The sequence below is a fragment of the Leptidea sinapis genome, chromosome 15, assembly GCF_905404315.1.
Source record: "Leptidea sinapis chromosome 15, ilLepSina1.1, whole genome shotgun sequence".
NCBI lineage: Eukaryota > Metazoa > Arthropoda > Insecta > Lepidoptera > Pieridae > Leptidea > Leptidea sinapis.
In genome coordinates this window covers 1,218,263-1,232,795 of record NC_066279.1, presented here as the reverse complement: position 1 = coordinate 1,232,795, position 14,533 = coordinate 1,218,263, and the positions used below count along the sequence as shown (strand labels likewise).

Sequence of the window (14,533 nt, the reverse complement as noted above, 5' to 3'; positions counted from 1 at the left end):
TGATTTTTTGTAACTTTCTTACAAACATACTGATACTGCCATCTAGGAACAAGTAGTCAGTTAACATTATATAGTTTGACAGCTACACGATAGATGGCAGTGTATTTCCGAAAAAGCGTACTCTCTGTTTAAGTAGAATTAGTAATTGATAATTCTGCTCAAATAAAATATTATTTAAATTGTTTACAATAGAACACAAAACTGCAATCTGTAAAAAAGTCGTGATACAATAGATCACTATCACAATATTATTGTATACGGTGTCCATTTTTGGTATAATATCTTTGGCAATAGACAATCAGAATTATGTGTTCTGGTCATACTGATTGTCGACTGACATTTGAACTTTTGAAGTAGTTTAGTCTATGGTTTAGCCGATTTGTGACAGTTGTGTTATTAAGATCGGAAATTATGAAGTAGAATATTTTCTCATTATATTTCATAATCTATTTTTAAATGACTGCTGGAAAAGAAAATATGGGGTAAGTTGTAAGTCTTCAAAAGCTTATACCTATATAATATTTCTGTGACATAAAAGATAAAAAATTAAAGAAAATTCATTTCCCTCATATTTCGATATTTTAGGGAGGGGATTCTCACCCCTGCAAAGAGATATTTTAAGGGATATCCTATTTTTAATCAGAATATTTCTTAAATTTAGATTTTGCTTCATGTATTAGTTTCGATAATTGCGAAACTTAGAATTTCCGCAATAACTGCATCATATTAATCTAATTTTCCAACCTGTAAGTGCAACTACTATTGGGATTCGATTGATTGCACAAAAGGTTAATGATTGTGTACGTTTGAATGACTAGCCTATATACAACATCAAGGGACTTGAGCTTATTGCTGATCTAAATATGGTGCAGGCACTCTGAGAAATTAATTAGGGTGGAAACAAATTCACATTACAGTCATCTTTTCTCAGATTGTTGTTATTTAAAATACTATCTGAACACATAAAGCATAAATCTATTGTTTTTATTAGGACCTCTAACAAAATTTGTACCTATTACCTACTTTTCTCTACAGTAATGTGTTTAGAATTATAAAAAAGCTGATTGTACGGAAGTTGCAATATATACATTTGTCACAGAGCCTCAAAAACTGGGAAGATATTTTTAGTTGACTGTAAGTGTGGTTAAATGTGTTTAAGAGCCTCTGTGTGTAGTTTTCTAGAGATGGGCCGACTTTGATAATAATTATGTTCTCAATCATAGACTTAATCGTGTGAGATGCACTAAAGCTGTGATAGTTATCAGAATTCAATACACCATTAATTTATTATATTTATTAGAACTTACATATTATTACTATAGAGTTACAATTTTTTTAGTATTTACTATAAAACATAATTACACTATTGTTAGTACGTTTTACATGGTTTGAGATACACCAAATGTACATCTATCTACCATAAAGCCAATACCATGATATTGATAAGATATTTTTTCTAATTCATGAACTAAGTGGGTATTTGATAGACATTTGACAATCATTTTAAGGTTTCTCTCATCATTCGTCTTTTCTAATATCTGTCTAGGATCTGTAAAAATTTAATGAATTTTAATGTTGATGTTAATTAATGTTGGCTGGGCCGACATGCTTTCCCATAGTTTTTTCTATTATTAATCTGAATTTAAAGATGTTATCGATATGTCAAACAGATGGATGAAACTAGATAAGACTGCAGAAATAAATAGTTATATATAAGGGGTAAAATGGGCAAGAGGCTCACATATAATATAAATAATAGATGTCTGTAATACCAAAGGTTACAAGATGTGTCCTTTAGGTTGGGAGTTTGCTCTAAGTGTAAAGGTATTTAAGTTGTATTGGTTCAGGAAAATTACAGCCGGTAATTGATGTCACAAAGTGGCTGTATGAGCCAAGTAGTTTCAAGATAAATATGCAGTTCCCAATGCAAGAGTCAAAATTCCAAAATGAATGAGGTAAGAAGTATACCCTGTGCTGTTGTCAGTCAGAAGAAACAATGTAAGGGATAGTACACAGCCTTGAAGGACACCAGTGTTTATGGGTTTCAAGTTGGAGCATGCAACATTGTTACAAACCTTAATGTTCAGCAAAATATCTAGTGACATTTGCATAACTTCTCCGGAAGCCCACAGGATGGCAGCTTTGCTATAAGTACCACACTGGCACATCGAAGGCTTTTATTATGTCCAGGCTCACTGCTAAAGACCTTTTGACTCAACTGGTTGTGTCCATTTATGTGTCAGATATACACAGTGTGAATGGATATGGACATTTTGGGAAAAGTGATACTGAAATGGTGTAGTTTAAGTTTCTCAAGAATAAGAGAGTTTGTGAGCTGTCTGTAACCTCTGGTGCCCCTCTGGGAGACGGATATAAATGGTTGCATAGAAATTGAATTCACTCTTTGTAGTGATAAAAAATTCCTTATAAAAATATGGATTTTCTAAATACTGATAACATTTTATCTGTATCTAGCAGTTTTCATGTTACCACTCCATTCAAGTGCCTAGATAACTTAAAAATATTGATACTAGTTAATTCGCAAAATATTTCATCAAATTTTTACCTGTTGGTAACAAAAAAGCAGGGATTCAGACCTGCGTATCAGGGGGTCTAACTGGAGATAATGCCTCCAACACTCTGAGTAGGTGTTACCGCGGGTTGGACTTACTACAAGATCTACAGTTGATAGGCAAATCAGCTGCTGTAATAGATATACCTCAATAACTGCATATTAGGAAATTGACATAAGATATTTTGTAAACAATTTGTTATGTCTTTAAAGTGATAACCCTCACTTCTAGGATTAATACACAAATAAAATTTGAAAAACAAAATTTTATGAACGATGCGGGATTCGAACCCACGACCTCCGTCGTTCCGTGCCGGTGCTCTAAACCACTGAGCTAACCGAGTACCGCCTCTTTACAAAATTCTGTTTGCTTTGTTCAACTCTCTGGTTGTGGCTTCACATACTTTGTACTTTCTTTCTAATTTTATGGAAAATTTACTGTATTTATGTACTGTTGCATGCTTTGTCATGATTAAAATCGCGTAACATTTTGCAATTGACAATGAAAGGGAAAGATATCCAGTTTACTGGTAATATGATTTTGACGATTGTAAAGCACTACAATCGAAACGAAGACACAAAATGACAAGCTGCCTTACGGCCATTCCCAATATTCAGTCTATCACCGGTTGTGGCCTACTTGAGATAAAAAATCGTAACTATTGTTGACTTTTCTGTCCCAACAAACTTATCGACGGTAACTCATCTTATACGTACACGCTGTCTGTCAATGTGACGACGTATAGCTGACCAGGGATAGAAGTTTGTATGGAAATTGCAACAGTGAACTGGCGATAAGAATGACTTATTGGATATATTGGGACAGCTTCAGATTATTGATAGCTAATTACTGACAGTAGAAAGTAGTAATTTATCTCTATCTGTAGATAGGATGTTGGGAACGGCCGTTAAAGTTATGCTTATTAAGCTAGCAATAAGGTGACAAGGGGCATCATACTGTTCTATATATCGTTATCATATATAAAAATGAAATAATATATGAGTTGCGTACTTGTCCTCGTAAAATAGACGAAGGGATAACTAAATGGCACGAATATATCGAGCCCTAATTTTTTTATACATTAGAGGGGACAAATGGGCACAGTCGATCGGCAATACCAGAGGGGAGGAGATGCACAGTCGAACTTCAAGGTTATAGTTTGCTCTGAATCTTCCTATGTAGTATCGGCTACGGTACTCCCAAGTTAGAAAAATCATTCTGCCAGTTAGCGGTAAATACGACCTGAACACCTCCTCTTAATATTCTCCCTCATATGTGCGGTAGATATGCAGAGAGACCCTATAGATCTACGCAACACACTACTCCCTCGCAGACACCACTAAATTTCATACATGGCCATACACTGTAATTAATATACAGCATGTATTTTTATTGTTAGTGAGTATTATGCCCATAATTATTGATAGGATAGAATTGTTAGCTGATTTTTCAACGACTTTATCGAACTTCAATAAAGTAGAAGCGACAAAACTCAGTTCGATAAAAGATTGAAACCTTTACTTGTTGAATGTCAAATTGTCATTCGACACTTCTGAACGCGTCAATTTCTATTTACTTATGACTTTTTTAACCTACGATTTAAAACGGAGGAGGCTCTCAAGTCGACGCCTAAATATATATTTTTTTTTTCAAATCTGATGTGCGATTTTGTTAATTATTTTTTTATTGAAAAGGCCATACCTGGAAAAGTTCCATATAGGAAAAGAAATTCCATCCCTAAGGGTGGGAAATCAAGAGATGATTAATTGTTCCTTCACTGATTTTAATACTGAGTTGTGTATAGTACAAATAACCCCACGACGAATGTGCTTTAGACCTGACAGTCTCTTCTCCGTATAGCTTTCAGTCTCTGCAATTTCTCTAAAGCTCGTTCTTCATAAGATTTGTGTAGTACCTTATTTGGCTTTAGATCAGATAAAACTCAGGTGTTTATACTCTTTTCACTGCCACAAAGGTAAAGGCTATTTTAAAAGTAATCAAAAATTAAGCATGTACTAATAAGGTAAAGCCATTTTAGTTTATAAAATAAAACATTTTAATACACTTATCAAACCGCCGAAAAAACCGAAAAGGAAAAAAAATATATTTAACCATAATTACTTACTTCGTAACGTAATGTAAGTACCTACACCTAAGTAATTTTGGGTATTTTTATTTGAACATTACACAAAACAATCATTTATTTTGTATTTGTTAATATTATAAGTGTCGGATACATAAAGACATAGTTAACAGATTATGATTACCGCCGCTCACATTCTCTTGCAACACCAAGGGAATAACTGGAGCATTGCCGGCCTCTTAAAAGTGTACGCCCTTTTTTTTTCGTATCGTCCAAAAACAAGAAAGCTCATTCCACAACTTTGTAGGATGTGGAAGAAAGTTCCTTGAAAACCGCACTGTGGGGGATCGCCACACATCCTTTTTACCAGTGGGAGGCTCCTTTGCACAGGATGCCGGCTAGGTTATGGGGTACCACAACGGCGCCTATTTCTGCCTTGAAGCAGTAATGTGTAGGCATTACTGTAGCTAGTGAAACTACTGGGCAAAAGAATCTTATGTCTCAAGGTGACGTGCGCAGTTGTGGTGCCGCTCAAAATTTTTGGTTTTTCAAGAATCCTGAGCGGCACTACATTGTAATGGGTAGGGTGTATCTACTATCATCAGCTGAACGTCCTGCTCGTCTCGTCCTTTATTGTCATAAAAAACCAGATGGCGGGGATGGTATCCTTATTTGTGGCGTGTTGTGCGAAGGTGGAATTCGGCGGCGGGATAAATGCATTATTCTATTTCAAATAAATTTCAATATGTAATCTTGTGTGACCTGGACAGGGAGCAACCAATCTTCACGTGTAAGGCGCACGTGTTCCACATAGACCCGAAGACCAAGCGCTCGTGGATGTCAGCCAGCTCCGCCGCTGTCTCCGTCTCCTTCTTCTACGACTCCTCCCGGAACCTCTACCGCATCATCAGCGTCGAGGGGACGAAGGTATCTATTAATTACAGCATTATTATTATTATCAAGTAGCTGCTCCCCGCGACTTCGTCTGCGGATGCTTTAATGTAGCAACAATAGTATGCCTGCATATATAATATTAATATGTAGCCTTTATTATGTTGGTCCGACCTCTTGTTTGTTCATACAAAATTGGAGTTAAATCTAATAAGTGTTTTTTTAGTCTTGACCGGACATCAAACAGACAAGAATTAATTTTGTTTAAAACTGGTTTGCCACACGTCAAATAGCTCTCCTAGAAATTTGGGAAAGCTCTTCCTCTTCCAACTTCACGAAAATCTAGGCTAGCCTTATAATGCTAACACCTAGGTGACATATTACTTTTAACCTGCCATGCTAGGTAGCCTTATTATTATCATTTTTTTTCTTATAGGATGGTCCATTAATCCGGCTATCATTCGTGGGCCATACTGAAAGTATTTGGAGTGGCCATTTGTGATACACTTAAAAAAAACTATTAGGTACAGTATTTGAAAATGGAACACTCCGAAAGTAGATTACATTTTAGTCTGTGTAAATTTTTACATCGTAGCATCGTTTTGAAAATTTTGTGCCATTATTTCGCGCCTTTTTCTATGATTTTCGTTATAGCTTGTCTAGAAAGTTGCCAGAAACTTGTATGTATCTTGGTACCCTATGCATTCCTGGTATAGTAAATACAAACGTGGGCGTGATCATCTCTGTGACGATATTCGTGATTGTCGCCCTCGGCGACTGCTGTTAACGTAACTAATATTGACATGACGTGTCAGCAAAGTCGTACTGTGTTAGGTATTGGATTGAATTATGTGCAAAACATTTTTAGATGGAGCCTCTCTGTTAGCCAACGAATGTTTATGTTTGCATGACAGCTACGACTTGGAGGATAACAGTTTGCCGCCATTTTTTCAACGCGTTGACAGGTGTCACAGTCAATCTATACTTAGCCTAGTGAAACTCTGTAAGAAGAAAGCGATTCACTCGATTGTATGAAACGTGCAGTCATTGATATAATGACAGATGACGGCTATAATCTTGTAAAACACGGAGATAGCCGAAATCCACTGTGTTTCAAGCAACTGTTCGTTTTCAAACTTAGCCGGATTATACTTCGTCGCCAATCGTCATACCTTATTTACTACTATTTCAAACTTATGTCAAATCACTGCACGTTTCATACTAAACTAAATTTCAATTTTTACTTTGGCAGTCCTGCCTCTTATTACGTAGTATTAACATCCTCTTTGTCTATACGTATTAATTATCTATGCGTGTTATAATGAAACCCTTATCTTCTCTCTTGTATAATATTTTATGGTTCTTAACTATATTACTTTATAATATGATATTAAATACTAGCGGACCCGACAGACGTTATCCTGTACACACGTGCTAAATTTGAAAAATCGTTCCAGATCTTAGGAGATAACTAACATACGCAGGAGAATTATATGTCGACTGTATTGAGAATCTGAACCAATCTCAAATTCGGTCCAGCCATTTAGGAGGTAGTTAATTGTGAATCTCTCGAATCCACTTGAACACACACAGAAAATTTCATTAAAATTGGTCCAACCGTTTAGGAGTTTACTGTAGGAGTTCACACGTACAGAAGAATTATATATATATATATATATAAAGATTAGGCCGAAGGCTAACCGTTCTTACATCAACTCATCATCTGTCCCTATTCTCGCTTACTTCTTTTTCGCGTCATTTTAATCTTTTTAAATTATATTCTTACTGTCTCATTCTCTTCTGCCTATTCATAATGACTTAGCGGAGATTTAAAACATCGCTAATATACACTTGTTAAAAAATGGTATTCATAATCGCATATTAGAGCTAAAACGCTCATTATCTCTTCGATAAAGCTGACATGACTTATAGTATAATATAAGCACTCGAACGCAAAAAAACATGGCCGACATCGATCAGCTGTTCGTTAAATAATGTGATAAATAGCTTCCCGCTCAAAGTTGTTGGATATCCGTCATAGATTGAGAACCGATAGACTTCATATATTTGATTTTTGAAGTTTGAAATTATTTTGACATCGACTTTTGACAACTGACAAACCATTGACATTGAAAAGATGTATGTTTCAATTGAGAGTTCTTCATTGAATTAGTTAAAATCATGTTTATTTGTACGCAATTATAACATTGCGTAATATAGAGACGTATTAGTTATGGGAGATTTATCTAACGAATATGAATAAGGAATTTTATCGAATGTTCGAAGGCTTAAAACACGTTTTAACTAATGTAGCTTTATACCTTAGAAAAGCGTTTTATTATGAATAAGGCAGTTAACCTTTACGGTCACTGTATAACAACGGCCTCTTATACGATACGAATAAGATCTCCATGTTACAGTTTGAGGGAGCGGGAGGCTCCTTTGCCTTATGCCGGCTAGATTATGGGTACCACAACGGCGCCTATTTCTGCCGTGAAGCAGTAATGTGTAAGCATTACGTTTCGGTCTGAAAGGCGCCGTAGCTAGTGAAATTACTGGGCAAATGAGACTTAACATCTTATGTCGCAACGAGCGCAATTGTAGTGTCGATCACAATTTTTGGGATTTCCAAGAATCCTGGACGGCACTACATAGTTATGGGCAGGGCGTATCAGTTACTATCAGCTGAACGTCCTGCTCGTCTCACCCCTAATTGACATAAAAAATGAGTTTATTAGCATCCATATAACTTACAGTATCGCCTAAGTAGATACACAAAATTGATCATTCATGTTTGTCTGATAGTTGGAAAGGTTAGCGCTTTCCAATAAACAAGCAAAAACTCTTCAGTTTTATTATTTTAGTATAGTTAACCTGCTCAGACTTATTTTCCACTGACGGCTAAGAACTAGGCCATTCAACACAACAAGAACATAATTATAGATTGACAAAGAGAAAATTTTAATGATGTAGGTAATTTGAAAATAAAATCCCGTTCCGAATAATGAGACTTAAGTTTCACGGTACTGCTAACTAGATTTATTCAGGTGATGTCAGGGTTCAGTGGGAAATTCACTGCGTACGAGTTATGTGTTGAATTTTAATAAAAAAAATAACTCAACTATAGCTGCTATAATACACAAATAATTCCATGTCTTGCGTTTTGCTCGGACATACATACAGAAAAAAATGTATAAAGTTCTTTTTGGGTTCGATATTTTACATCTCTACACAGCAAGTAGGTATTCTTTAAAAATTATGTTGATTTTTGTTACGATTTTATTATATTACTAGCTGACCCGGCAAACGTTGTTTTGCCATATAAAGTATAATTCACGCGATAGTTTTATAAGAAATAAAATATTGCCTATATTATAGCCTGTACAACATTTTGTTCTATTGTCAATAGTTTTTGCAGCGCACGCAAAAATAGGTTTTCGATTTTACACCTTGTGTTACAAAAGAGCAATTTTATTACGGATCCCTAATTGGAAAAAAAACATAGCCTATAGCCTTCCTCGATAAATGGACTACCCAACACTGAAAGAATCATTCAAATCGGACCAGTAGTACCAGAGATTAGCGCGTTCAAACAAACAAACACTGCAGCTTTATATATTAGAATAGATTGCGATCAAAAATGCGTAATTGCTGTTTGCCGTTAATGCGAAACTTCACGTGTCCTTGAAACATCCTTATTCATAGATTATAGTACCTAAATCGGCTGCAGTTCGACCATACTAAACAAATAAGATCACACGTTTGTGTGTGTCCCTATTTATTTTGCCGTTTTTATAGCCGATACCTCTATCTAATATATATTTAAATATCGGTAATAGTAGGTATAATACTCAAAGTTTCAGTTATACAAATGATTTGAGTTTCATTTAGTGTTAATTCCGCCAATATTCGTCTTTAAACAATTCGACACGTGTTTCGCCTCTACACGAGGCACAAATATTGGCGGAATTAACACTAAAGAGAACTCAAATCATTTGTATAATTATGGATTTCCGCAAAGTAACGCCTACTACAATAAAGTTTCAGTTGTCAGCCCCCTGACAGACGGACTGCGAAGTCTTACTAAGGAAGCATCTATAAATTACTCTATTAAAATACTTTTTTAATCCCCCACTCATCCCTTAGCCCCTTAAGTTATCCAAGGTTTTTGAAAGTGCGTGTTTTAAATGTGAATAAGTTTGCTTGTACTTGATTGCGTTGTATCTATTCACTAACAATTTGAATGATTATTTTATTTAAGACGAATAATAATTCAGATCCCCCTTTATTTTCTCGATATAACACAGCTTTCTCACAATTTTCTACGGAAAAATAATTAAGTTATGTTTGCAGAGACTCATGTTAATACTTGCCCGCTTAAACAGTTTCTGTCAGTTACCCGTCAGATACGAAACCCTAAAAATCCTTCTACTTTTTACAATAATAATATTAATAAATTCTTTATTGCTATACAAATCATTAAAAATATAAAATGAACAATTAGGATACGCCGTGAAACAAAAGGAAAAGGCTCAGTTTCACCTGACATGCAATCATGGATTTATGTTTCCATGCAGCGCTGTTCTTCAGCCATCCCCTCCTCCCTAAGGTGTTGAGCGGAGTGGATGTATCGTGGCTCCCCGATTACTTACTTAAGCTATCTTTTTATATAAAATGTAATAGAAAAAAAAAGTGTTCTGATTACCCTTGCAAGTGTATGTAATGTCTGTGTGTATATGTGTGTGAGTGTATTTATGTGTGTGTTTGCGTATGTGCGTGAGTGTAAGCGTGTGTTTATGTCCGGAAAATACTACGGAACTCCTGACTACATGAACAGATCTCGTGACAATCTAGTTGTTTGCGCCATTTTATGAGCTGTGACACATTCGCGAAAACAAAGGCAAGTGGCACTCGACGCCGAGCTGTGTGTTCTGTGGTCGGGATTGGATGATACCTACGTGTATGGATGTGATTCTCAGCTTTGTTTCACGTATGATATCGCTATTGTATGCGGTCTGGTTCTTCAATAACTTCGATTCTTTATCCGTTTTGCTTGGAGTTTTGCTCAATATCTGTTTTTACTCGAGAAATTGTTTTTCTATTACTGTAATTCAGTGGAGTGCATTGGTTTTCTAGTAAGGTAAGCACTGTAGATCTAACTGGAAACTGAATAGTACCGTTCTACTTAATATCGTTTAACTGTGACCAATACTTTTCTAAATAAGATGTATGAAATACTCGTTGCGTCGTATAGGCATTATCGGGACTGCCTACCGTACGAATTTACTGTCTTATTCATAATGGCTTAGCGGCGATTTAAAACATCGCTAATATATGCTTGATAAAAAAATGGTATTCATAATCGCATATCAGAGCTAAAACGCTCATTATCTCTTCGATAAAGCTGACGTGGCATAAAGTAGCTAGGACCCTTCTTTTAAACCTATTTTAAGCACTCGAACGCAAAAAAACATGGCCGACATCGATCAGCTGTTCGATAATGTGTTATGTTATAGCTTCCCGCTCAAAGTTGTTGGATATCCGTCATAGATTGACAACCGATAGACTGCAAAACTTTGATTTTTGAAGTTTGAAATTATTTTGACAACTGACAAACCATTGACATTGAAAAGATGTCTGTTTCCATTGACAGTTTCTCATTAAATCAGTTAAAATCATGTTTTTTTGTACGAAATTGCAACATTGCGTATTATAGAGACGTATTAGTTATGGGGGATTTATTTAACGAATATGAATAAGGAATTTTATCGAACGTTCGAAAGGCTTAAAACACGTTTTAACTAACATAGTTTTATACCTTCGAAAAGCGTTATTATGAATAAGGCAGTTAGTATCTAGCGTAAGGAAATATTGAATGAGTCGGTGTTCAATAGTAGTTTCTTTAAAGAATAACGGAACGAAATCAAGCTTAATCAACTTTATTATTTAATATTTTATTTTTATTATATAGCTATTGAGTAACTGTATTTATTTATTTAATACTTTCATAACGAGAAAGGCAATGCCTAAGGGCATATATGGAATGCACGCCCCTGCTTTAATTCCGCTCTACATCCGTTAATAGTTATTTATGCAACTGTTGTGTAATAAGGGGTATTAAAACACGAATGTGATAATAGTATCACATGAGTGTTTTGATACCTAATTATCAATAGTTGCATACAAGACTTTATCTACACCCATAAGATGAATCTGAAACAATTAGCTTACTGCTGACATTAAAACAGCCTCCTAGTGATAACCTAATATCATCCATTACTGATTATATACAAATGAACTAAGTATTAATGAAAAAAATATTTATTTTAGTAGTAATTTACATTTTGTATAGTGCAATTAATAAAATTCACTGGTATATTATGTTCTTTAATGTTGGAAGGTCCCGATCCCGATGTACACGGCAGAATATTTATATTTATCACTTCACTATTTTTATTTTCTATGGAATTCGAGATTACATTCGACACGTGGATTTTGTTGGCTATAGAGTCCATTAATAATAATAAATCATTTATTTCAGGCCTTTTACCCATAAATCTACAAACAATCTTAACTTAAATTACATTTTACTTTGATTTTAATTAAATTACAGATAAAAAAGAAAAGTTAATATATTATGTCATAATTACAATTAAAAAAGAATATAATTTTATCATAGAAATAAAAATTATAAAATTGATATAGTCTAATACAATTCAATGATGTTTAATTTAATTTCAGTTCTTACATTATTAAAAATATATATATATATTATGTCAAATATATAATATATATAAATTGTCACAGGTCACAGATATCATATTTACAACAGTCATACACAGAATTAATTATTAAATTACTAATATATAATTATTATAATAATTTTATAATAATTAAAATAATTATAATAATATATAATATATAATTACAGTAGAGCGTCGATTATCCGACTAATTGGGGGACGTGGGTGTTCGGATAATCGAACTACCTATTGTATATTGATTCAGCCATACATATTTACGTACATACTGTAAATGAAAACCATATTACATTTTACATTATATCTTTTATAACAAATAGGAAATAAGCAAAAAAAAAGTGCAGACAATCTTGTAGTAAAACTTGTCTTTACTAATTACAATTAACGCTTAAAAAATCTTGAATCTTCGTCTACCAAAGCAAGCCTACCCGCTTACGAGCGGCTAGATCACGTACTTTTTTGAGAACAGATATTTGATACTGGTCGCTCTCGGCCTGTGTTTCAAAGCGCAAAGCAATATCTAAGCAAGGAAACGCTTCAGACGCACTAACTATGTTTTCATCTTCATTATCAGAACTTGTAGTTGATGTGGTGCTAGCGGTGGCGTCAGCCTTATTGGTCATTAGGTCTAAAATTTCACTATCTTGCATAATTTGGTACCCGGGATCTTCATTGTCGATATCCATCCATTCTTGAAGCTGTTCTTCATCACATTCGTGGCAATCGAGATTTTTTAGCATATCTATCATTTCTTTCTGTTTCTCATTTACACATCCATTTTGAGGATCTTCCCCTATACCCAAAACTTTTTTCAACTTTTTTTAAGTTTGTTTCAAGACAAGCGCGCGAAAACAACTGAAGCGTGGTAGGCGCGAGTATGGCGCCCGCGAGGCGTGCAAGGCGCTCGAGGGGAGGGGGGGAGCGTTGATCCGCGCGTTACTAGTAGTAACTTACTACTGTTCGGATAAGCGGTCGTTCGGTTGAGCGACGTTCGGATAATTGACGCTCCACTGTACAGCATTTTCTAATGCGGTCCATAAAGGAAGCGGCTCTTTTTCTTAACACGGCATAGAAATCGTCAACCCTATTCTCCGCAAACATGCCCGACGCGCTACAGCGCCACGGTAGTTTAAGCATTGCTCTAAAAGCGCTATTGTACTGCACACGTAGCGTATGGTAAGCTCGTTTTGTATAGTTTTTCCACAAGTAACTGGTATAGAACGACTGGCAATAAGATAAGATTAATGTAAGTAAGATGATAAAGATTAATGTAGCCCTCAGCAACAAATGTAGACTTCCATCTGCCGTGCCGTTTTAAGCTTGTCATGTCTCCTCCGGCATCTACTAATAATGTGGCAGAAGTTCTGCGAAAGCAATGTCCTGTATACAACTCAGGATTATGAAGTTTTAAATAGTTAGCAATTGTTTTACCCAAACTGCTAAATGTGTTTATGCCCATCCTTTGTGATATACATATTCCAGATCTGTATTGAAAAAAAAAACTCGGATTGCTGCATGGATCCGGACGCAATGCAATTACAAATTTCTAAATATTTGCCCGTATTAGTAAATGTGCGGTTTGTTTTGGTTTTTGTATTATTGACATTGGGCCACAATTACAGTTTCATTTATCTGTAAATCGGTATACAATAAAGCGTATAATTCTTGACGGCGGCATGCGCCCATGGTTCCGAATATTAGCGCAATCTGAAAGAATAATATTGTTATTTATTTATCATATCACAAGAAAAATAACATTATAATTAAGTAAGTAACTAACGTACCTTTATCGCTAAGTATAGTTGATCAGGCGCTTGGCTTAAAAACCTTTTTATTTCATCAGGTGAAAACGTTTTCGATTTCTTCCCTGTTATAGCCTTCTCCTTTACGTTTTAACAAGGCAATTAATTTGGGATATTTTGAGATATTCACGTTGTGATTAATACTCAGCGTACTTTTGAGCATTGAGTAGAAGGTCCATAGGGATGATGATTTTAATTTCTCTGATAAGTCTTGAAATTAAACTAAAAGTACTTCTTCAGAAAATGATTGACTACCCTTTGATATTTTTCAATTGATAAAATCTTGATACGCTTTTTCATAACGCTTTCTTGATTTTTCTGGTAATAGTTTGTTGTAAATGTCCTTTGCAGCGTCAAAACTTGAATCGCTCATTTTTTGTACATAAAACAATAAAAATGTCGAAGTAAAATGGCGGGGATTTAA

The 14,533-nt window shown here is 35.0% G+C and overlaps 1 protein-coding gene across 1 annotated transcript in view; it reads left to right on the top strand.

Moving 5' to 3' along the window:
* The first annotated feature begins 372 nt into the window (after positions 1-372).
* LOC126968411 (homer protein homolog 2) overlaps positions 373-14,533 on the top strand; it is a 52,137-nt gene continuing 37,976 nt past the window's right edge. Inside the window, exons 1-2 of the mRNA XM_050813431.1 lie at positions 373-482; positions 5,427-5,583. Coding sequence (XP_050669388.1) covers positions 457-482; positions 5,427-5,583 — 183 coding nt within the window. The 5' untranslated portion in view covers positions 373-456. The remainder of the gene's footprint in view (positions 483-5,426; positions 5,584-14,533) is intronic.